The sequence below is a fragment of the Echeneis naucrates genome, chromosome 15, assembly GCF_900963305.1.
Source record: "Echeneis naucrates chromosome 15, fEcheNa1.1, whole genome shotgun sequence".
NCBI lineage: Eukaryota > Metazoa > Chordata > Actinopteri > Carangiformes > Echeneidae > Echeneis > Echeneis naucrates.
This window is the reverse complement of record NC_042525.1, coordinates 7885328-7907342: the sequence shown is the minus strand read 5'-3', so window position 1 is coordinate 7907342 and position 22015 is coordinate 7885328. Positions and strand designations below refer to the sequence as shown.

The 22015-nt window shown below is 40.5% G+C and overlaps 2 protein-coding genes across 4 annotated transcripts in view; one reads left to right on the top strand and one right to left on the bottom strand.

Annotated features, from left to right (window-relative positions):
- The window catches only part of wdfy4 (WDFY family member 4), a 39037-nt gene extending 24604 nt beyond the window's left edge, over positions 1-14433 (top strand). For 2 of the 3 annotated variants that reach the window (XM_029520294.1, XM_029520293.1), the window contains 18 exons: positions 53-167; positions 397-482; positions 575-637; positions 3835-3877; positions 4208-4327; positions 4471-4594; positions 4692-4801; positions 5879-6029; positions 6603-6694; positions 7873-8082; positions 8190-8310; positions 9663-9820; positions 10157-10315; positions 10386-10565; positions 10785-10967; positions 11450-11537; positions 12190-12316; positions 12454-14433. In XM_029520294.1, coding sequence (XP_029376154.1) covers positions 53-167; positions 397-482; positions 575-637; positions 3835-3877; positions 4208-4327; positions 4471-4594; positions 4692-4801; positions 5879-6029; positions 6603-6694; positions 7873-8082; positions 8190-8310; positions 9663-9820; positions 10157-10315; positions 10386-10565; positions 10785-10967; positions 11450-11537; positions 12190-12316; positions 12454-12517 — 2194 coding nt within the window. In that variant the 3' untranslated portion in view covers positions 12518-14433. The remainder of the gene's footprint in view (positions 1-52; positions 168-396; positions 483-574; positions 638-3834; positions 3878-4207; positions 4328-4470; positions 4595-4691; positions 4802-5878; positions 6030-6602; positions 6695-7872; positions 8083-8189; positions 8311-9662; positions 9821-10156; positions 10316-10385; positions 10566-10784; positions 10968-11449; positions 11538-12189; positions 12317-12453) is intronic. The other variant, XM_029520295.1, reaches the window with a different exon arrangement.
- A 111-nt stretch (positions 14434-14544) lies between these two features.
- vstm4a (V-set and transmembrane domain containing 4a) lies at positions 14545-21958 on the bottom strand. The gene is made up of 8 exons (XM_029520361.1): positions 21553-21958; positions 19896-20384; positions 17291-17344; positions 17098-17205; positions 16971-17004; positions 16736-16884; positions 15898-15965; positions 14545-15127 (listed from the first exon to the last, which is right to left on the bottom strand). The coding sequence occupies exons 1-8, from the start codon at positions 21599-21601 to the stop codon at positions 14972-14974; spliced, it is 1107 nt and encodes a 368-aa protein (XP_029376221.1). The 5' UTR covers positions 21602-21958; the 3' UTR covers positions 14545-14971.
- Between the last annotated feature and the right edge of the window lie 57 nt (positions 21959-22015).

The window sequence follows — 22015 nt, the reverse complement described above, 5'->3', positions numbered from 1 at the left end:
ATTTGGATCAAATCATCATCCGTCATTCTCTGTCCTTTTCTTTCTTTGCCAGTGTGAGGGATTCCTCTATTTCCTCCATGCTGAGTAAGGAGCTGCCATCAGCTAAGTGCAGACGCTGGCCCTATGATGATATCAAGGAGGCCCGCTTCATTCGTTTCCTTTTGGAGGTTAGACATCACAAGTGCTCATGCACGTTAAAATGGATAATATATCTGAATTGGGTATACAGGATTTACCTTAAAAACACTGATATTACTACGTACAAATCTTTGTCTTATTTTCCTTGCTTTCCATTAGTCAGGAGTCAGTAAAATTGCATGTTAAGTCTACATTTGAGCAAAAATACAGAGAAATGTCCCTGTGACTGAATTACTAAAGAGCCGCTGTGTCCATTAGGACAACGCTATTGAAGTCTTTATGAAAAATGGACGCTCGGCCTTCCTGGTATTCCTGAATAAGGATCACGTTTCTGCATACAAAAGGTACCACATGTAAACATGCTGGGGTTTTTTTTTTTTTTTATCTGTTTCTCTTTTTAGGACTTCTTACCCTATGCTGATCTTTATTCTTCCAGGTTATGTACAGTAGTGCCAGCACTAAAAGGCAGAGGGATTGCTGAGGTCATTGCTAACGCAAGGTAGGCTTCATCATATAATCAGTCTATGTAATCACTCTTTTTATTTCATAAATTGAATTGTGAAATCCGTTAAATATTGTTGTGTGACAGATAACTACTAATGATGCTGATATAACCAACACTTTTGCACAGCTGCTTAAAAATTACATTGGTTTTACTTGTTCTGCAGTTCAAGACAATGTCAGCAGCTCTTGATTGTCTCATGTTCCGCCTTTCATATTCTGATCAACTTTAGAGACTGAGTTTGGAACTATTAGTCCTATATATTTCTTATCCTTTTATCCTCAAACACATCTCCTCGTCCTCTCATTAGACTTTCCCTCTGCTGTATACATCTTTTAAGGCATGTCTTACTCAGGCTATCCTCATGTGCTAGGAACACATTTCTCTCTAGTTCAGACTTCCTTCAGCATCCTCTGACCATCATCCTGGTTCTATGATAGAGGATTTCATTTCACGATCACCTCAGTAAGGTTTTGTAGGCTATTCAGAAACTCTGGTAGGTTGATGAAGAGTTTATCAAATAGGCTGTGTAGGCCCACCACAGTGGGAGGCGGGGTATCCAGCTGGTTCATCCCCAGACTGAGACTAAGCAGTTTGGTGAGGAAACCCATTGCTGAGGGTAAGCCTGCTGAGTTCGGGCAGTTGTTTGAGAGATTAAGGTGGGTCAGTCCTATTAGGCCAGGCCAATGGACTCTGGAACAGACTCCAGCTTGTTGCTGTGTAGATCTAGCTACCTCAGTGAGGTTCCTGATGTTATCTGGGAGTTTCTGTAACAGGTTATAGCTGAAGTCCAACTCATCCACATTGTTCAGTTTTTTGCTTGTTTGTTTGTTTGTTTTTCTGCTCAGTTTGAAAAGACAGTTATACTCCCATGTTGTTCAGGTTGAGTTTGCGTTGCCCACCCTGAAGGTTGCCTAGTCACCTTTGTCCCTTCTGTGCCTTTCTTTTGGGCATGGTACTACAACACACACTGCTACTGGTTTATTTAAAAAAAAATTCTGCTTACTTTCACTTTTGTGATAGCTGGCCCCAAGAGACTGATTCACAATAATTTATCTAAACTTCACTACCACACAGTGTTATCAGAAATAAATGTGTTGAGTGTATGTTTGCGTGTAAGTATGCATGTGTAAGGCTGATGTGATTTATTCAAATACAAGGGCTTATGTATGGCCCAGGGCAGCGGGGAAAGCATGCTCTCTGAGGAATGAGCCTGACTGGTATGTGTGTATCTCTGTGAATGCACGGGTGTGTGTGTGTTGCAGTGTTATGTCTGCATTAGTGCATGCTCACCCAGTGTTGCCCATGGGGGTATTTAAGAGCATGACTCTCTAATTAAGGCTAATACTGGGGAACAATAGGAGAGAGGCGACACTGGATAATACAGCAAAAACAAATGAGTGCTGATGCTCCCTCACCATTCAACTGATTGAGCTGTTTGGCTTTTTCCAGGCAAGGTGTGTGTGTGTGTGTGTGTGTGTGTGTGTGTGTGTGTGTGTGTGTGTGTGTGTGTGTGTGTGTGTGTGTGTGTGTGTGTGTGTGTGTGTGTGTGTGTGTGTGTGTGTGTGTGTGTGTGTGTGTGTGTGTGTGTGTGTTCCACATGAAAGTGTGTTGATGATAGATAGGGAGGGTTGGGAGTGTTATCAGGGCGCCGCTCTTCTTCCCTCCTTGTCTAAAAGAGCAAGGTGTGTCTGTTTGTGTCGATGTTACACCCCAAGGCCCTCTCTCGCCTCATTCATCATCCTCAGGATGAGAGAGGTTATCCACTGGTGCTTGTTCCCATTATAAGCTCCTATAGAAAACTATTGCATGAAATTATTGCTGGTGATTACATAAAACATAGTGGGCCAAATGCAATGATTGATTTAGTGTAGTTTTACAAAACAATTTGGTCGGTAATTGTTGGGACAACAGGAGGAATTATTGGTCTTAGAAATAGAAAACATTTAAAGTGGCCCTTCACTCTTTAAACCCAATTAACTGCATGCATTTGCATTTTTCAGTTGGTATCTTACCATATTCATGTTTATAATGTTTATCTAAAATTTCAATGTAAATTTAAACATGCACCCATATTTTGTCTTTTCTTTTTCATGACGTGTCCTCGATTAAGTGATGAGATTGTGTTCAGTTTTTGAAACGTAACAACAACTTTAGTTTCTGTGAAGTTGCCCTTCAGCTCGAAGCTTCTTCCCTCCTGTAAATTAAACATTTCCAGTTTGGTCAGCATTTTGAGATTATATTAATGAGTCCTGGTAATCCTATCTCGCAAATCGTGATGGTGAGGTTGAGAGAAAAGGTCAGGAATGCACCGTTTATGTATATCCACATTTCCCCAAGCCTCCCTACACCAAACGGGGAAAGTCAAGGTTCCTCTTGTTTAATAGCGTTACTTAGCAACTGTGGTGCTTGGCGCCAGGACTTTATTGCTATGTTACTGGCCTACAGAGGGAAAAGAGATTTCAGGAGCACTTGAATGCTTTGCCAACTAACATCAAACAAGTTTAGATAGGTATATCTTGAGTAAAATACATAATGAAATGTTCAGCAACAGTGTCAGTTATGTTTTAGATAAACAAGATTTAGTAGATTAATCCAAACCAGCGTATTTTCAATCAACGGTTTGCTTACTCTTAATTTTTGTGAAAGAGCAACATTTAAGTGTGTTCCCTCTATTTGAATGGATAATTAAAATATTTACAATGGGAAAATATATTTTTTTAAATTGTTGGCCGAAGAAATTATTTATCTTATTGTCTTGTCTCTGAAGCAGGAAGAAATAAATAGGAAGAAAGCAGCTTTTAAAAAGTTACCAGAGGATGAAATGATTAGTTCTTCTGTGAAGTGGCTCACTTTGCCGTTGGAGACCAGTTCAAGTGTTAAAATGCATTTCCTCATCGCCTACAGATGGCACCATATGCTCCATCCCTCCTATTTATGCTGCGTACTGTAGCCCGCTTCAGTCCCGTAACTGTTCCTACAGCTGTGTACACACAATTTCTGTTTCCTGAATCACTCACTCACCTCCACTCTGCTGCTGTGTTTCATTTCAACACCGGTTACTAAGCAACAGAGGAAGCAAGAAAAAAGAAAAAAAAAAAAAAAAAAGATGACAAACTTTGTGTTGGTTGGCACTGCTCAGTAATCAGCCTCCATCATGCTGATTCAATGTGTTTGTTTTTATTGTGTTTTAGAAAAATTCCTGTGGTTGAAAAGACAGCCCTTGTGAAATGGCAGGTAATGCAATTAACACTTCTTGTCTGTTTCGTTGAAATTAATGAATTTTACTGGCTACTCGACTGTATCACTCTTTTTATTCTTTTTGTTAAAGCAATAAAGGATGTTGTTTAGTGCTTAATTAGGTCAATGATTCACTCCGAGTCTCTTTAAATTGTTAAATTGTTTTTTTACTCTGTAAAGCATCTTGTGACCCTTATCTATGAATATTGTTAGATAAATAAACTTTTCTTACTAATTAATATAATGGGAGAAATTGGCACTCATTTTTTCAGAAAATTAGTTCCTGTGTTTAGAAAGGTGTTTCTATGATTCTTGTCTGTACTTTAGAAAGGGGACATAAGTAACTTTGAGTACTTAATGCATCTGAACACCATTGCTGGGAGGACATACAATGACCTGATGCAGTATCCAGTTTTCCCCTGGGTCCTTGCTGACTACCAGTCAGAGGTAGGCTCTCGCACGGCATTGACAAACTTTTTGTCACTCAGGCTTTGTTCATAAAAATGTCAAAATGTAAAATCTGTGCAAAACGTCTGTCAAACATGTTGTTTTATGATTTCCCTTATCCCACCTTATTTCATCCTCAATAGACACTTGATCTGTCAAATCCTGCTACTTTCCGTGATCTTTCTAAGCCAATGGGAGCTCAGTCAGAGAAAAGGAAGCAGATGTTTATCCAGAGATTCGAAGAAGTCGAGAACAGCGAAGCTGATGGTATCTGTTTAGCTTGTCACTCATCATTCCCCTCACTCCTCTTCACTGGGCCTTTTATTCACCACACTTTGTCCTTTTAACATGTTTCACCATCTAGAAGATTTGTCAGCACGATGCCACTACTGTACCCACTACTCCTCTGCCATCATTGTGTCCTCCTTCCTAGTGAGGATAGAGCCGTTTTCACACACCTTCCAGGCTCTGCAGGTGAGGCCTTTCACGCCGGGAATATATGCAGAATACACAGTTGTGGAAACTGTGCTGATGTACTTAATAAGCACAATGCTAGCTAACCAACTGACCTAACTTGTTGGTTAATTTGTTGTTGAACTAACCAATTTTCACAGAAAATAGTAAAATAAATCCTCTTCTGTTTATAAGAATGGCATCAAATGGAAAACATTAGATGTGTTTCAGTATGAAGCCTCTTTATTGAATGAACCACAACAGTTAATGCATCCTTCCAATGCTAAACTGAATAAGCATTATATTGCTGTCAATTATGGAACCTAAATTCACATTTTAAATCCAAACAAGTCCTTTATCAGAACATCAAAAGGGTCAATAATAAAAGATTAGAAGATTATAGGTTTCAAGTTGCCTGATGATGGACAGGATGAAGTGTTTCTGACATTTTGATGGCCATGGCAGTTTTCATGGCAGTTGTGAACAGTGACATTCATTACATGATTTTTGAATATAACTTTGCTAATAATACAACTCTTCAGATGAGTTGTTTTGTAAATGGCAGATCCTGGATCAGTGCTGCTTTTGGTATGAAAGCAGATTATAGTCTAGTTTCAATATATATGCAAATAATTACAGAAAACATCTGAAAATAGTCACAGATGTTACCAATTTACAATGCGGCATCCAATTGATTAGAATGAAAAGACATGCATTTGATAGCCAGAATAAAGCAATAAAATGTTAGGATGGTGAATTACAGTGCTTTTTTGTCTTCTGAAACATGTAACAGGAGTGCAGTAATATCCATAACTGAATTTACATCTCTAACTGAGTTTACCAGTATATATGCTATTTTCATTCATTGGAGTAATTGTTTTACTCTAAATTACATTCTCTCTCATGAGACTTCCATTATAGATTATGGAATTTTACAGAAAGATGAAAAGCTCTCTTCAAAGTGTAGGAAATATTTCCTCTTTGCATAATACAATGAGGAATAAAAATGTAATTCACTGCAATGAATCAGGCAGACTATTTTATTAATATGCTCGTTGCAAAGTTTGGTATGACAGTGTCTCCTGTCTCATCCCACAGGGAGGGTTTGATATCCCAGAACGGATGTTTCACAGTGTAAGGAAGGAGTGGGAATCGGCCTCCGGAGACAACATGGGGGACGTCAGAGAGCTGATCCCAGAGTTTTACTACCTGCCTGACTTTCTGCTCAACTCCAATGACATTCATCTGGGTCAGGCTCAATGAAATGTCCTCTGTGTATCTAAATACATGACTGAAAGTTTGTTATAGATTTTTGCTCTAAACGACCAAAGCCAGTAATTTGTTAGTCTGTCTATCAGCACTTGTGACTGTCTCGCACTACCTGTAGTTTTCAGCCCCAAGCCTGTTTTGGCTGTCATTTTTATTGTTAGTTATACAGTACAAGAGTAAAATATAGATATTTTCATCATTTTCATATTAAAAGAAGATGGACATTTACAAGTGCAGGTGCATTGGTGACAGAAAAAAATTATAACAAAAAGATGAACTACGGTTCACATATACAGCATGATGAGGAAACCTTTGACCAAACTTTGTAACAATGGAGGTGTGTGCCACACATTTCTGGGTTTTGGGCAGCAAATGCAAGATACAACATTACCAGCTCTATCCTCTAAAAGTTTTCTATAACACACCAACTTTTGAAATTATATGGGACATGTGCGCGCACACAGAGATAAGAGGGAACGACTCATCAAAATGTTGCTCATTTTGATATGAAGTGACCCAAAACACTATATACTGTATGTCCATATCCCTGTAGGGTGTATGGAGGATGGTACTGCTCTGGGTGATGTGGAGTTGCCTCCTTGGGCGAAAGGTGACCACCAGGAGTTCATTAGAGTCCATCGAGAGGTCAGTGACCCCACGACCTCATCATGCTTGTCTGTTACAATTGTCCAGTCTGCCCCGCTACATACAGGGAGCTTTCCCATAAGACCTAATAATGTTTGTCGATACTAGCTGATGCATGTACACAGAAAATGTTTTAGTATCTTAAACAAGTATCCACTGTAGCCATGTTGCTGGCAATTTGTCTCATTCTATCCACTAGAGTATAACAGAGACGGAGCTTATTCACCATAGCCACTGTCATAATAGTTGTATTCTCTGAGGGCCATCTTGTCTCACTGAGTTCAGTTCAGTTCCATTCTTGGTGTACTGACAGTTTTCAAATAGAGGGAGCATTTGTTGGGTCCCCCCCTCCCTTAATCAAGAAAGCGGCTGAAAAGTTAAAGGACAACAAGCCTATGTAAACTATATTGGGAAGGCACAAGACACTCTTAATGCCAATATCTCTGGCAGCTCTTAATGGGCTGAATATTCTCTCTTTTCTCAGCTTTTCCTTCTCTTTCCCTGTGTGGTGTAATTGTGTAACTCCGGTCTGATTTCTTCAGTGTGACCCTCCCTTTTTCCATTCCTGGGGCCACGATGATGGTTATCACTCTGTAATCTACTGAACTACTCATATCGCCAAGCATTCTCGTAAAATTAGGGACTTTGGAAGATAGGTTTTTTGTTGTTGTTTCTTTCGTCCATAGACAAATTAACTCAGGACAATATATCCTTGTTATTTATTTATTTATTTTTAACTTTCCGTTTATTCCAGGATGGGTTTATTAAGAATGGGTGCTAGGATAAGGCTGGTCATAATGCCCACTTTTCCTTATTAACTCTTCAAAACCAATCTCTGGGTAATTCTAAAATCATTCTTTAATTCTCACATGAAGATATGCTCATAAGATAGCTGTGCAGTTTCCTGCTGTTTTAGACTTCTAAATGGACGTTTGGAAGAAATTGTGCGCTACCTGAATAATTTGATTGCTTTTACATTCTCTTGTAAGTATTTTTTTTTTGTGTTTTTAAACTCTCATATTAACAGTTTGACTGATGGGTTTGGTCTCACTGTAATAACACTGAACACTGCATCCTACTGTACATCTTCCTTGCCTAATGCTGCATATTAGTTTTGTGATGTTACTTGTCTATCTGGTCTTAGTTCATCTAACAATCTCCTGCACTGTTTACCTTAGGCTTTGGAAAGTGACTATGTGAGTTCCCACCTCCACCTGTGGATTGACCTCATTTTTGGGTATCGGCAGCAAGGTCCAGCTGCCGTTGAAAGTGTCAACACATTTCATCCTTACTTCTACGCCAAGAGATGTTTTCAGAATACTAAGGATCCCCTCATAAGGAGCACAATTTTGGGATATGTCAGCAACTTTGGCCAGGTTCCCAAACAGGTAAAAATAATCAGCATGGGGTAAGCAGAAGTCACACAACTTCCTGAATGGTGTTCTATGTTGTTTTCACATTAAAACTTTGTCAATCATTTGCTTCTTCTCCATAGCTCTTCACCAAACCACATCCAGCTCGCAATGCCTCTAAGAAAGAGGGCCCATCACCGCCACATCCCACTCCATTTTTCTTCAAACTGGATAAACTGAAGACCACTGCACAGCCTTTCAGAGGTACAGGCAGATAAGTGCTTAAAAGAATTCTTACTACTCTCATCTATGTGAATTTCATGTGATCATTTAACTTTGCTTAGTGCAAAATGTTGATACAGGGAGACACAGCTTTACCACAGATTTAAAAAATAAAAGGCCACCACCAGTTAAAGCTTTGATTTACACTTGTACATTTTATATAAAGTATATAATGACAACGTGTGTGTGTATATAACCAAATCTTTTCAAACCTTTGGAGCGTACAAATATTTTACCTTCTGGTTGATCCAGATTTGATTTGCCCAGTTTGCCCATTTCCAACCTTGATGCTATAGTAAGCCGACTGTATATTTGACATTCAGCCAAAATGTCAAACTAATTTTTCAGCTGAAATTAAGCTTTTATAATTAAACGTCATTAAAAAAGACCTGAATCAACAAAGCTGCTTTCAGCTGAATTTACTAAATTCAATCAATTACAGCATTTGACGTTATTATGTATGGTTTTATTTCACACTGTATGTCAATTATTACACACACAATGCAGCCAGTACTCAAGAGGATCATTGAAAGAGCGAGAATGTCCATAGATTAATTCACACTATGGAAGGGTGGAAGGAGCTATCTGTTAGAGCTACAATATGGAGATGACTCTTCCGCTGAGCCCTACTTAATAATCTGAATATCCCTACAGGCCCACTGAGGGAGAAGAGATGAAACTGCGAATGCTCAGGGAGAGATTCCTGCATATTACATTTCATATTAAATCTTAGAGTGTCTGATCTGATCAATAAGCAGATAGAGATGAATAGGAGGAGGAACACTAAGACTAATGCAGACATGACTTCTTTCTGGGGATTTTAGAAGCAGAACTGTTGAAAGAATATAATGATTTCTGCCTGTTCCTGCATGTACAGGTCAATTACAGGCACAATTACTGCTTCTCTCTCACTGCCTCACCTACACACACACACACTCATATACGCAAAGATATGGAGACAACCATACAACTTCCACCATCCGGTGTCCTCCTAGGATAAAGTTATGCTCAGCTTTTTGTAACATGGGACTAGCTGTTTTAATTGCCCAGTTTTCTGTGGTCAATTTAATGAAATTCTTTCCAAGTTTACTGAGCTACCAAACTCTTTAATGTGATGTTTTTGAACAGCCATTACCTTTATTTGGCCGAGCAACTTTATTCAGGTACACAAAAGACAGAATGAGGCCAACATTACTTTTTTATTGGTGCATATGGTTTAACTGACAATTTTATAAAAAAAAAAAAAAAAAAAAAGGAAGAAAAAAGTGCCTTACTTTCTTTTACAAGTTTTTACTCCTGGTGCCCTCTAAGTAGCATTGTAAACCTTTCTGCAGAGCTACTGAGAGGCCCAGTAGGTCAAATACTTTGCCTGGAGAAAGAGGTCTTGGTCCTGGAGGGAAATCGGCTCCTACTGTCGCCTCAGTCGACCTGCTTCTTCAGCTGGGGCTTCCCAGACAACAGCTGTGCCTTTGGAAACTGTGCCACTGACAAAGTACGTGTGTGAGTTAGATAGTGGTTCATGTAAATTCATACAACTTTTCAGGTTCACCCAGATTCATAAATCACATCGAAGAGACAAATCCAATAGAGCATTGACTTTTAATGTGATCAATTCATTGCGTTTGAACAATAATTTTTACTTATTTATTTTAAAGTACTTCCATTATTTCTTAACTTCTGATCATTATTTTTAAAACATTTTCAGAAGAGAGAGGTTTGGATCAAGCTTCACACACACACACACTAGCTGACAAATTTTACACCCATTAATTCACCGTTTGAGTAGAAATCACATCGCCATGATGTAAATGTGTTTCTCCATCTGTAGATCTTTGCTGTGTGTGAGAGTTTGTGTGACTGGGGCACAACATTGTGTGCAGCCTGCCCCAATGCGACAACCATCATCACTGCAGGAACCAGCACTGTGGTGTGTGTCTGGGATGTAGCAGTCAGCAAGGACAAACTGTCTCACATGAAACTCAGACAGGTTAGTGTCTGGTATTATCTGCTTCTGGGATTGGCGCAGACACTTTCACTGAACCAATTTTCCTCCACAGCCATTATACGGTCACACAGATTCAGTGACATGTTTGGCAGTATCAGAGGTCCACAGCATTATAGTGAGCGGCTCCAGAGACCTCACCTGTATCCTCTGGGACATGGAGGAGCTAAGCTACATCACCCAGTTAGCAGGCCACAAAAGCAGCGTCTCTGCTCTGGCTATCAATGATCTCACTGTAAGTTCACCCTGATAATCATCTTCTCTGCCTACTCTCACTTCAAAATATCATTCCTCTGTTTGGGGGGGTTTGGCAAACTGCTCATTCAGCTGACATTATGAGGAAGGGAGGATTGTTCTTCTTGACAACACGCGTATCCTCTTTTTGTGTGTTTTGCCTTTTTTTTGTGCATATCTGTGCATGCATGGGTGTCATCACCATGTTGCTCTTTTCAAGGGTGAGATTGCGTCATGCGCAGGGCCTCTGCTCTATCTCTGGACCATGAAGGGTCAGCTGTTGGCTTGCACTGACACTTCCTGCGGGCCTCAGCCAGACGTCCTGTGTGTAAGCTTCACACAGCTAAATGAGTGGGATGCCAGGAACGTCATCGTCACAGGCTGTGCTGATGGCATCATACAGGTTATCTTTTTGTTTTGTTTTTGTTTTGACTGAAGTGAATTGTTATAGTTGCTGTCTCTAAAGTCCCAGTTTGCCAGTTCTTTATAGAGCTAATCAATAGGCAGATGAGAAGTTGCTCTTGAACTTGCTCAGTATGGTTGCTACTCTGGGGTTAGGCTTGCAGGTAGCAGTTTGGATGCCTATCAACAAATTAATAACAGCATGTGGGTTTGGATGTGTGTTTGTGTATCTGACTGCTTATGTTAAGGATTAATATGAGCCTATGATGCCTCTGCAATCAAAGCAGCAAACTCTAAATTAGGCTTCACTTGGGAAAGGGTGCCCGTGCCACACACACACACACAACACTCACACAAATGGTATTATTACATTATTACCCTGAGTCGTCAGATGTGTGCATGTGCTGGTGCGTATGTGAGAGTGTTTTGTTATTATGTTGAATTATGTCTGATTTTGCTACTCGTTATGTGTCTCTCACACAGATATGGAAGACAGAGTACACCAGAACACAATTACCTGGCCCTCCAGAAGAGCCTGTGTCCTCAGGGCAAGACCAAACAGAGAGAGACGGTAATGTTACTGGCACTGCGATTGGATATGCATGTAGGTGCTGTATTCATAACAATACACATAATGGGAGTGGCAGACAGTGGCACAACTGTGAAAGTGACAGAGATGCAGTGGCATTAAGAGTATCATGTTTGAAAAAGAAACCCATCACTAACTAATTGGATTCATCCTGAAGTGTGGTGATTATTTTTAACTGTTCATCTCAGAGCTAGACAGTGTGATTTCCAGATGAGAGATTGTAATGCTTTCCCCGTCTCTCACTAGTGTTAGGGCTAGCTGGAATTATGTTGTTATAAAGTTATTAAACATAGAGGCTGTAAACACTGATGAGTAATTCTGCTGACGTGTGTGCGCGTGTATAATTTAGAAAGCAATAATACCCAGATCCAATTTGGCATACGTTGGTTACAGCCCCACGTCACCTCATAGGAGTATTATGCTTTGCAAATTACATTGAGACAAGTCTTTACGTAACACTGAAGCATTTATATTTGAGGGATTTTTCTCCCTTTAACAAGCTGCTGACCGCAGATAAACAGAAATACATCTGTTTTTGTAGGGACCCCTGTGCCAGAGTAACAGACAGCGTGGGCACCTGCCCTGTGATGTAGTGATAAGTAGAAGCTGATACATTCTCATGATGTATCCACAGTGAGTAACCCATGCCAGGTTAAAGACTGGGAGAGACATCTGGTGCTATGTCAAGAGCTGAACAGAATTCAGGCTGTGTCAAAACGTTACAAGAAAAATCCAGCCGTCACAGCTCTGGCCATGTCCAGGTACAGTAAATACCCTGCACCCACGCACTCAAAAAGAGGTTGGATTTATTTCAATACTCTGCCTTCCATGTACTGCTTTGTATGTATATTGTTGTGTACTTTACAACAGAATATTTGCATTACTCTCTCCTGTGTAGGAGCCATGCTACTCTGTTGGTGGGTGATGCCTGGGGCAGAGTTTTCACTTGGACCTGTGAGTGAGAGGAGGCAATGTCTGAGACACCATTTCCCATTCACCCTCTTAGAGAGACTGACACAGGAAGTTCAGCAGTCTCAGGTCTGAGAACAAGACCTGCTGTTCGTCAGCTGTCTTTGTATTCAGAGCAACTATGTTAAAATATTTGATACTTGATAGAAGTTTCAGATAATATTTATTTTTCTGTGTGAATACTGAATTTCAGCTAAATTGAATAAACTGTTGTTGGTCATTTGCCTAAATCTTCCCCTGTGAGCCGTTATTTTGAATATGAGTAACGTTAGGATCAGACTAAATCTAGGGTTCATATAAGTGAAACTGGAAGGACATTCCCTAGAATTGCTGGGTTAATTTGGATGAAGAAAAGTATAGATAAACACCAGCACTCCTTTGAAACAATTTGGCTAGCTAACTAAACTAGGGGCGACTAGGGAAAATGCAGTTCCAAAATTCAGTTTTGTGGAACTACTGTAGAGCAGTTTCTTTTCTCACAGTTAAACATCAAGCACTCAGTACTATGAAAAGTACTGTACACATGTCAGCATCTCATGCAATGGGGGTATAGTGTTTTGCTTTGGTAAATGTTTGTGGCATCAACAATTCAGGATGTTTAGATAGTCCTGGCCTTACTTTTGTTGTTTTTTGCCTGCTTTCAATTTGTTTTAGGGTGGCATTTATGGGTATTTGGTGTGTGTGTGTGTGTGTGTGTGTGTAATGTAAAATGTATTTGGTTTTTGTTGGGTTAGGGTTAGCTGCTTGTATCAGCCTTTTATACACAATTCATGGTGAATCAAGGACAGATGTTCCCTTTTAGCCACATCAGACTGTTTCATCTCTGTCATCACTGCAGAGCCCCCAAACACACTCTTGGGAAGATCTGACCGTTATGAAGGAAGATGGTGTGAAATCTTAACTATTGATCTTCATCTTCCAGAGAAAAAATACTGCATTGATACTTACCACAGCGATTCACTAATGTCCCAATAAGTAATGTAACATTTGAAATGATGTTAGATTTTCAAGATTTGTTGTTGCTCATTCTCTCCTTGCATCTCACTAGCTCCCTCATGCACGTGCACTGCTGTTTCCTATCATAAAGGAAGAGGTCTCTCTCTTTAACCTTTGTGTGTGTGGCTAATTGTGCTAAGTGGAGTGGCTTAATAGAGTGGAAAATAGTCCTCATAATTTTCCCAGAGAGCGAGCAATGACCTTCTCTAAAGACAACGGCCATCTCCATTCTCTCTACACCGCTGGTTTTATGATATGAAATGTCAAACCATTGGGTTCTTCAGAATAATTAAATCAAATAAATTATTGCACCTAGGCAGAACCATCTTGTAGCCTAACCCAATTATAATGCACTGTAAAGCTAATTATTAACCATGATTACAATTAGTCTAATTTGAATAAATGTAGTCATTAGTGGGTTCATCCTAGTCAGTGAGTCTGAACTGTGGGGGATGATGGTCTCGCTCTCCCACTCTCACAGCGATGGGTGTGGATGTGCATCATTCTCTTTCTCAATGCACTTTTATCTTCATCCCATTTTTTTTTTTTTTGTTTTTTTTTTTCCCCCCACATACTGACCTTCACAAAATAGCCTATACCTTCACCTGTCTTTGGTATTAGAGCAAAAGGGCCGCTGTTTCATATTGGTTGTTTATGTCTGAGCCCCTGAGACCGCATTCACTGCTTACCTCAGTTTTCAGTTTTTATGATAAGCTGAGCTAATGACTACCTGTCGCCTTACATTTATATGAAAGATGTGTGTGTATTTGCGATCTTCTCAAACTGAAAACAAAAGCGTTCTTCTCCTAACAGAAGTCATTCATTTCTCAGACTGCACTGCTGCCCATGTGAGACAATGAGTCACTCCAGCTGTTTGTGATATTTTGCTGTTGTTTTTCTTTTGTCATCTGTTCCCTTTTTTTTTTTTTTTGTCTTCTGAGGGTCACACGCGAGATCTGTTTCAAAGTACCGTTCACTAGATAATTAAAAACAGCATTTATAGGAATCAAAGTCTATCTTTGTTCAATGTCAGACTGAGTCATATGTTTATTAATTTGGGTGCATTAGTACTTCAATTATAAATGCATTTAAAAGGCTGAGTGTTACAGTGGCCTTATGACACTGCAGTGCAACAGGCGTTGCACAGTCTCCTGAGTTTATACAGATTAGTTACTAGTAAGAGCATTCTTATAAACATCTGGCTCACAGGCCAGCGATGCCAACAAACTAAACAACAGAATTATAAGACCCCAGAATTGCTGTGCTGGAATGGGACTGTATTGAGAAAACACAAAAGCCTCATTTACCAACAGTCGTAGTTGTTACAGCCAGAAAGCAAAAGTTAAATGCCATACCAATGGTTCATAAATAGAGTCCTTTCTGATGCCATTTAGTTCAGTCTGTTGAGCTGAATCTCTTTCCTCGCTATAGGACGTACCAAGCTGCCACATTTACAGCTGCTTCTCCTGGAAGAGGATCTGAGCATACACAGTGTCCGAGCTTGAGGGTGCAGGGTCCGGATTGGAGGAGGCGGCTTGGGGCTCCGGCCTCGGTCTGACCAGCTCCAGTTCTGCGTATGTCAGACTGTCCTCCTGTGTTACTCGAGACTTTAAGAGGGGGATAAAGGGATGTGGGGGATGAGAGAAACGTTGAAAGAATTTAGCTTGGAGATAATGTAAAAGGAAAGCATTTCATTCATCTATAGTTCTCAGATTTTCCCGCAGACATGCACGCAGCTTGTTCACATTTAATCATCCCAGCAAACAGTAGTATTTTTCTGTAGTAAACATCTCCATAGTGCTTCTCAGCTGCAGAAAGTATTTGTTTACAGCTTTTTGCAGGACCTGTTGGAACATCCAGTTAAGTTGAAAAACATTTGATACAATCGAATCCTGTCCAGCATCCTCAGATCCTTCTCGTTACACTAATCCAATCAGTATGTGCGTGCAAAAGAAATGCTCGCATTTTCGTTTCATTGCAAAATCACAAGAACGACATCAGCAGCGCCACTGATGATCCTTAGTTTGAGTAGTTTTCTCCTGTATATATATTTGACACTTTTATTATAGATATAAAACCAATGGAGCTCTCTAAATAAATAATTGTGTTTGAGAAGCAATAAAGCTAAATAGAATTATCAAGCTCATAACTGAATGAAGAGATGGCAATAAACTCCTGTAGACAATCATGCAGTCGAGAGACAAATTCCCTCTTGTGCATATCTCAATAATAACTCTACAGGAAAAAAACTCTTTAATTGTTAATAAATAAATTCCAATAAATATATTAAGTGTATATGTTCTATAAATGGTGTTTTGGTAGTAGTGGGCACAGGAATGACGGCGCTTGTGTGGTGTTTTACAACCAGGAGACTTACAGCAGTAGATCTTCTTGGCTGAGTCTTTAATCTTCTGGGCTTTTGAGGCCTCTTTGCAGCAACAGGCACTGAAAAACAAAGACGAGCTTAATTCAGCTGAAAGCAGCAGTCAGGAGGAAAAGATTCACAAAAACAATGGCACGACAGAAGTCAAAACCATCTTTCACAACTACTTTACATTTAACATAGTCAAAGTGAGGCTGGTGACAGAATTGAAAATGAATTGTCATTTTCACAGGATTGTACTGGAACACTGTTTAAATTTCATTTTGACTTTGTTTCTTTTCTGGTGGTCTTACACAGTTCCTCTGCTGCTGTTTCTCTCAGAAATTGAGTTTTGCTGGATACTTTCTATCAATGCTGTTTTCTTTACACATTAATTCTTATTCACAGCATCTCAGGGGGGCTGTAGCCTCTCACAGCCTCTTGTGCCTCCTGTGTTTGGAATTACAAAGGAAACTCAAACACCCTACAAGGATGCCAACTGGGAATTGACTAAGGTGCTCCACACTGTGAGGTGACCTCTGATCCGCTATGCCCCCCTAAACCAAGAGATCAGACTGAAAGCTTGTGATCTTGAATGTCATTGTAAGTTCATTTTATTTTCCTGTGTAAAATGTATTCATACCTTGATGGAACCTTTCCCAGTGTGGGTCTAAGGAGGGTTTTCTGACTTTTCCCAGTGAAATTTGCTTCTCTGGGCCTTCTAAAAAAACCATCATTTATTTTCTTTTTAAATAAAACAATCTGGGGAAGGAAAACACTCTGATATTTCCTGCAACCTTTCCACACAGAGACCATAGTAGGAGAAGATGGGTCCCCATCTTGCTCACTTTACCTTTGACTGGTATGTGCGGTGGTGGCTCTTCAGGTAGTTTAGGTGGCGTTACTGTGACCCTTCTGTCAGGTTTCTGTCTTCCATCTTTCCTCTGTGCTTTTGGGGAAGAACTGGAGGAACTGCTGGAGCTTGTTACAGTCTCTCCTGAGCTGTACAGAGCAGAGGTATTTCGATTAAGGCTGCAACTTACAATTCCATTTAATACCGAGTTAATCTACGTCATTTCATATTGTACCTGCTTTCTGGGCACTTGACCAGGAGGTAACTGGCTGTTGAAAGGATAAAGAATTATTTTTGGCTTATTTAGAGTAGGAATCATCAAGTTAGAAATGCGAGGTTACTGTATGAAAATGATATTTTACCCTTGAGTCTGTGTCTTCTGTGAAAGTACTGGCAAGTGAGAACCACCGTGAATAGGAAGATGGACAATAGGCCCAGTGAGCAGATCAGCACGGCACACAGATACACATCTGCACAACAGACCGATGATAATCTCAGAAAAAGGCATTGACACACTGGAATAATTAATCTCATGTGGTAAAGAGAAAAATCTACCTGCAAACAAACGCCACAGTCCTTCGCTGCTACCATCCTCAAGAGTAAAGTGCACTACAGAAACAATTATATAAAAAAAAAAAAGTCAGCAGAAACAGAAAACTGCGCCCAGATTAAAAAAAAAAAAAAGTCTTTGTAAATTGCTGTTGTCTGAGGGAACGGACCCAACACAGCAGACAGCTTCAGTGGTTTCCAGAAATATCAAAACCGCTGTCATGAAGGGAGAGTCTGCCACAGCATCAGCCAAGCCAACACACAGACACACACACACACACACACACACACACAGGCCTGGCTGTAATGCTGCTCTTGGACAGTATTTGGGGGTTCCCTGTTGTTTGCTTCTCCACTTCCTTTTGTTGGTCACTTAACAATTGTTTGATGTTGGAGATTTTTTTATTTTTTCCTGTCAGTTTGATAAGAGAACAAAGACATCATGAGTGTGTGCTAAAGAATGATGTGTATAGGTCAGGGGTATCCTGCAAGGACAGTGAGCAGGCTCCGTACATAAATTTACCCCACTAATGAGATTTAAAAATAGTACTTCAACACATGTTGATAAACATATTCGGTATGTACTCCGATTGAATTCCATCAATAATTGTAAAAACACATGCAGTGTTTGATTATTTTTGTAAAATATCAATCCACTATCCTTAAGTGTAACTATAGATATATGAAGAAGGCTTTACAACAGTCCAATTAAATCTTTTTTTTTTTTTCTTCAAAATCTTGAATGTATAATTTTGTTGACTTGTAAAAATTCGATGCTACAATAATTATAGAGGGCCAGTCTGTTGTGTTTTATTATGCCCACCCACAGTTTACAATGAACAACATATAATGTCTGCCTAAGGAACAGGATAAATTGTTGCAGAGACTCAACAGGCGATATGTAACAGACATCTCATGGCAATGAGAGCTGTTAACAGTTAACAAAGGTAGACCGTATATCCAACCATCATGTTGTGGGAACCAACGTGCTAAACCTCACATCTGATTAAAGCCCGCTGCCCAGAGTTGGCAGGTTGGCTGTTTTATGAAGGTTCATGAAATAGAAATGAACATAAAAAGCCAAAAACAATCAAGTACAGATTTATATTCCTACATTTTTTTTTCCTTCCCCCAGTCCAGCTGTGGATGTGAGATTTTTAAATATTGAGCTTTCTACCTCACAAAGTGAGATTTGTAACCGTACAGCTTGACTGAGAGGAGCAGAAAGTGTTCAACCACTGGACCATTTAGAAATGGAGGAAAAGATGAACCATCTTCCCTCAGTGCAAAATATTTTGCGGCCCACAGATCTCAGAGGGGGGTGACCTTTGCCCAGACAGCTGTAGACTGAAATCGGAGGGGTTCCCTGGCTTACAGTTACAGTAAAGTGCAGCTTTCTCTTTGTTTACCCTTAAAATGTCAGCTCTTGTGTTTCTGGTTCTGTGGTCAATGCATGTCGGAGATGCCTGAGGTTGTGTGGCTTCCTTTGTGGGACATTGCCTTGAAAACAGGGCAGGGCGTTGTCAGATGGCTCTGTCTGACTTCAGCGTCTGGGCATACAACTAATGAAAGGTAAACTGTGCGGCTGAGTCAGGTGTAACCACACCTATAGCAAGGTACGGCAGCATCTTAAATCTCTCTATCCAGTCCCTCCCACAGGGGAAAGATGCAACCAATCCACTTAAATCAGATCAAAGATTTTTACTGTTTGAAGAAGAATATACCGCATGTGATTCAAAGTAGTTCCTAACTGATTCGTTCAGGTTGTTTAGTGTTGATTTCTGTAGGAATCTTGGCATAGACTGAATAAGTTCCACTGCAGCCGAATTCTCCAGTAAAATTTCTCCTGAGGCTTGCATAAAAGTGAGCCCAGAACGCTGACGTCATGTAATTCAGAGTTTTTGAACATCGCCAGCTCAGCAGCACTCCTCTACCTTTTTGCTGCTCGTGTTCATGCACAGAGAGTGATATTGTTGAGTGTGGTTTGGCTGTGTGAGCTCATTGTTTTGAGATGGAAATGCCAGACGGATTGGGGTCACCTTCAAACACATATAGGCTCCACTTAAGGCAAATAGCTCAGTTTCAGTCAAAAAAAAAAAAAATACATGCTGCAGTTTTCTGGAAGCGTGGCTGGTCCTTTTCTAAGAATTGGGGTTGTTTTGTTTAATCATTCATTTCCATTGCCAGATAACATGGACAGTGTGCCTCCACTGGCTGTGTGTGGCGACTGAGAGGGGATTCCTCAGAAAGGAGTATTCCATGGAAAACATTCCCTCAGAGCAACAGCAGAAAAATCCCTTTTGCCTTTGATCCCCTCAAATGAGTGACCAGGGTATAAAAAAAAGCATAAATCTAGTGGATACGCTGTCATGTTCGTATATTTGTTTTCCTCTTGCATTTGATCTAACAAAAGGCCAATGAGTCTGCAAGAATTGGTGCAACACTAATATTTTTTGTGGCTGTTTCACTGCATATCTCACAGAGAGAAATGGGCCCAGTGGGCCAACATTTTGCTCAAAGTCAAGCAGACAGCATAGTAGTGCTTGGCTGATATGTTTCAATAAAATAAGAGGTAGAGAGCACAACGTTTTCACAGTACGGCTTCAGTTACCTGTCAGCTGTGTGGTGCTGGTACCGTTGGATGATGCTCGCCACGTGTTCCTGTGTTTGCGGATCTCCTGAACCTTACACGTGTAGAAACCTTCCTCTGTCTGTGTCACATTGAAGATCCGCAGCCGGTACAGCTCCCCCTCCGCTTCCTCATGCAGATGAAACTTCGGCTGGGGGAAACGACGGGTGTAGTTCCCGTATAGCTTCAGTTTCTTTATGCCCATCTTTACGATGAGAAACTGAGAGGACTCCAAAGCAGGAACAACAACAACAACAGGAGGAGGAGGAGAGGAGGGTGAAGAGGGGGATGGTGAGGAGGGAGGAGATGCAAGAGTAGGAGCAGCAAGAGGAGTGAAGAACCAGCGAAGGATGAGCACGCTGTTGGTCCTCTTCCTCTGAGATACCAGACAGGACAGTGTGAAGTTGTCTTTCTCTGTTGCCATGACAATAGGTCCAGGGGTCACTGTCACATTCAGGGTATAACATACCTCTGTTGACAAAAGACACAAAGAAGACACACAGCATGCTGAGTGTCTGGACGTATTCTGTCTTCCTTTTCTGGAGGTTTGTGTTTATTGTTGCAGTCGCATTTTTTTACAGCATTGCATGTGTTGACAGAATGAACCCAGCCCGTACCGCTACACTGCAACGATCTGGTAGCATGAGTGACTCCTCCCCACTTTTTAAATCAAGTCATTAACAGTTGGTAATGTCTCCCACATGGAGAAAGTCTGAGTTCATTTTTGCAAGTTGTTTGATTTCCTCTCAGTTAAAGATAACTGTGGCATTTCAACAAAGCAAGTTTAGATGCACACCCACAGTGGCTACTGGGATTTATGGTGCTGGAGCTCGCAGTATTACTGGTTCTGCTTATCTATGTCGTTCCATCACTGGATGGGAATTTGGTTTATAATATCTCAAAGGCATAAGATGGCTGAGAAGAAGAGAGCGCCAAACAAGCCTGGAGGTGCTTGTGTTTTGTTCTGCTGCCAGCTGGGTCAGGTCTATTTGCGGGAGACTTGGTGTCTGGACACAATATGTGTGATCAGACAGGCAAAAGGAATCTACAGGTGGAAAACATTCGTCAGGACGCTTCACTGTGAACCAGGCGAAGAGAGACACGGCAGGATAACAGGGACCATCTGGGCTGCCTTACTGCTTTTTTTTTTTCTTCTTCTTTTTTTCTTTTTTTTAATTATTATTTTTTGGGGGGCAATCTCCCTCAGGCTCGGTCCACCACTATTTAATGTGACAACAAAAGCACCAACAGGGACATATCCCAACATACAAAATTTAACTTCACCAATAGATTATAGGGCAGGAAATAGGAGTTGTAGGTCGCCTATGTTTATAGAACGCAAATTATCCTGAGGCTTTCTCTGATCAGAGAATGGACTTGTTTTACACATTTTAAACAAAAGCCACATTAGTCAGGTTTTCAAAAGACCATTTGCTCACATTATATTGCTAACAATGCAATTGCAACTTCTGTCTATTGTAAAGGCAACAATGTTTTTCTTGTATGTTGGAACATTTAAAGTTCCACAGTGATGCATGTCCAATCGGATATGAAGTAATGATGTTATTAAGCTTTCTTTCTTACTTGGCTGGTCTCTTGCATTCTTACTCACATAATGTTGTAAACAAGGTGAACTTACCTGTGACCAGAGCCTTAGTCAGGACAAGGACCACTATAGAGAAGTACATTTTCCACAGGCAGCGAATCCATAAACTCAAGACAACTGCACAGCTCTTTAACAAGCAGCTACATTCAAAACAGAGCCTGACTTCACGACCCACCAGAGCCTTTACCCACCATTAACTCTTCTCTTTCTCCTCTTTTCTGTGTAATATGAAACAGTAAATGTTCTGTTCCCACTTAGAAACTCCCACTCACTCTCCCAGTACTTTCTCGCTCTTTCTCTCTCTCACACTCTCTCAGTGTCTCTTTATCCCTCTCTCCCTTTCTGTGTGTCCTGAAAAACGTAGGAAATGTCATTTCCTGTGTTTCTGCGAGGATTCTTGGAGCACGGCCCAAAACCCTAAAGTGATGGTCAAATCTCCCAGTTTGTGTGTGTGTGCATGCGTCCGTCTCGCAGGGATGTCATTTCAAGGAGCATA